The sequence below is a fragment of the Triticum dicoccoides genome, chromosome 2B (genome assembly GCF_002162155.2).
Source record: "Triticum dicoccoides isolate Atlit2015 ecotype Zavitan chromosome 2B, WEW_v2.0, whole genome shotgun sequence".
In the NCBI taxonomy this organism is placed as follows: Eukaryota; Viridiplantae; Streptophyta; class Magnoliopsida; order Poales; family Poaceae; genus Triticum; species Triticum dicoccoides.
In genome coordinates this window covers 166622358-166624994 of record NC_041383.1, presented here as the reverse complement: position 1 = coordinate 166624994, position 2637 = coordinate 166622358, and the positions used below count along the sequence as shown (strand labels likewise).

Below are 2637 nucleotides of genomic sequence, written 5' to 3'. Positions count from 1 at the left end.
ACATTTTTGCTTTATTTTTTTACCTTTGCTTATATTTAGACATCGACATATATATATGAAAAAATGTTAATCCTGTGTTAAGTGCTGAACATGTATATAAAAATTGTTCCTAATGTATACAAAAAATATACATTGTGTATGAAAAAATTAGATGTAAAACATATATGTTTTAAAATATTAATTATGTATTCTAAAATATATTTTTCGTGAGTACTATTCTAAAAGATTTAAATGTGTACATAAAGAGTGTTCCTGCTGCATAAAAAATGCACAATGTGAAAGAAAAAAGTAGACATAAAAAATAATATAAGTTTTAAACAGAAGTAAACCATGTATTTGAAAATTGTTGAATGTGTTTATGAAAAATGTTCCTAGTGTATATGTCAAATGTAGAATGTGTATGAAAAATAATTTGGCATCAAAATATGTTTGGAAAGAATGTTAACGATGTATTTAAAAAAATGTTCAACCTATACATGATAAATATTTATACAATGTAAATAAATCTCCACGTAGATTAGAAACATTTTTCTTGCCATTAAAAAATATATGAGACATTTTAAAGAAATATTCACGTGTTTCTAAAAAATGTCCCTATTTTTTTAAATTATTTATACAATTATTAAAAATGGTTGCATAGTTTAAAAAAAGTTCAAATTGTATTTGAAATTTTTTGACCAGGTTTTTCAGTAAGTGTTCCAAACCACACCTTAAAGGAGAAATGTACATTATGCATTTAAAAAATGTTCAACATGTCTAAGAAAAATGGTTCACGTGTCCACTAAAAATGTATATTCTGTACTGCAAAAGTAGACATGTGTTAAGAAAGAAAAAACAATAAAAAATAACAAAAAAAATCTACTATAAAGCTGGAAAGAAAAACTGGTAAACATTAAAAAAGGAAGAAAAAACTCAGTAAAAACACGAAAAGAAACAAACAAACTCGATAAAAAAGGAAAACTGAAAAGGGAGAAAAACGAGTGACAAAAAAAGAGAAACATAATAACCGAGCCTAAACCAGTACAACCAAACAAAACCACAAGCTTGTCGATCGAAACCCAGCAAACAAAAGAACACGAAAAATGGACCACTCTAGTAGTTACACGCGGAAGAAATCCTTAAGATGAGCGGTCTCTACATTTTTTTTTAGACAATCCCTCGAAGCTTTATTGAACCATAACAGTAATTACAATGTTTACAGAGAGGAAAGGAAGATCACCGAATTGCCAATCTATCAAAGCATACTTTAACACGGAATCTAGTATTATTCAGCTCACGAACGATGTTCTTCTCGAAAGAAAAAGGCTCACGAACGATGCCGCAGCTCGCACAGGTGGCCGTGAGCTTCTGAGTGACTTGGCCACATGGCATATCCACTGCCCCGCTAGACGGTGCGGGTGAGTGGACAGGTCAAGCGCATTGAACAAGGTCTCCGGGCGGGCTGCCACGAGGCCAACTACGTGGCCCTCATGCAACGCACCTTGCTGCCACTTCTACACACACCCTCGCCGGCCGACCGCTCCTATAAAAGGAGCTCCCCGGTGAATCCTCGCCGGCATCCATCGAGAGACGTTCGCAGCAGCAAAGAGCACGCAGCAGCTAGCTTTGAGTTGTTTCATCCATCATGCCGGGCCTCACCATCGGCGACACCGTCCCCAACCTGGAGCTGGACTCCACCCATGGCAAGATCCGGATCCACGACTACGTCGGCAACGGCTACGTCATCCTCTTCTCACACCCCGGTATGTACATACTGCCTTCATGGCCATCTGCCTTGGGCCTGCTCGTAGTCCTTGTGTGATCTTGTGGTGCTAATTGATTGTCTGCGCTTCTGTACTGTTCAGGTGATTTCACCCCGGTGTGCACGACGGAGTTAGCGGCGATGGCCAACTACGCCAAGGAGTTCGAGAAGCGGGGCGTGAAGCTGCTGGGCATCTCCTGCGACGACGTGCAGTCCCACAAGGAATGGACCAAGGACATCGAGGCCTACAAGGTTGGACGATAATCTATGATTGATCTCGATCTGAAAATTCTTGGTTGCTGATTCGCCATGGCTGGCTAATCTCTGCCCTCGCGCGTGCAGCCTGGGAGCAAGGTGACGTACCCGATCATGGCGGACCCGGACCGGTCGGCCATCAAGCAACTGAACATGGTCGACCCCGACGAGAAGGACGCGGAGGGGCAGCTGCCGTCCCGCACCTTGCACATCGTGGGGCCGGACAAGAAGGTGAAGCTGAGCTTCCTGTACCCGTCGTGCACGGGGCGGAACATGGACGAGGTGGTGCGCGCCGTGGACTCGCTGCTGACGGCGGCCAAGCACAAGGTGGCCACCCCGGCCAACTGGAATCCCGGGGAGTGCGTGGTGATCGCGCCCGGCGTCTCCGACGACGAGGCCAAGAAGATGTTCCCGCAGGGGTTCGAGACCGCCGACCTGCCCTCCAAGAAGGGGTACCTCCGCTTCACCAAGGTCTAGGCGTGCGTCCGTGCTAGCTCGTCGGCGCCTGCTCGGTTACTCGTGGCGGTCTGTGTCGTTGTGGTCCGTGCGTACTTTTGTGGTGGTACGTGTCGTTTCTTCTGTAAATCTACCAGCGTCTCCGAGCTATGTATGTGTACTGTGACTTTGTCTCTTTCATGTGT

At 43.9% G+C, this 2637-nt stretch overlaps 1 protein-coding gene across 1 annotated transcript; it reads left to right on the top strand.

The window, feature by feature from the left end:
• The first annotated feature begins 1567 nt into the window (after positions 1-1567).
• On the top strand, positions 1568-2627 carry LOC119367460 (1-Cys peroxiredoxin PER1). Its single transcript, XM_037632965.1, has 3 exons — positions 1568-1742; positions 1845-1993; positions 2084-2627. Exons 1-3 carry the CDS (start codon positions 1625-1627, stop codon positions 2471-2473), a joined length of 657 nt encoding a protein of 218 aa, XP_037488862.1. The 5' UTR covers positions 1568-1624; the 3' UTR covers positions 2474-2627.
• The last annotated feature ends 10 nt before the right edge of the window (positions 2628-2637 follow it).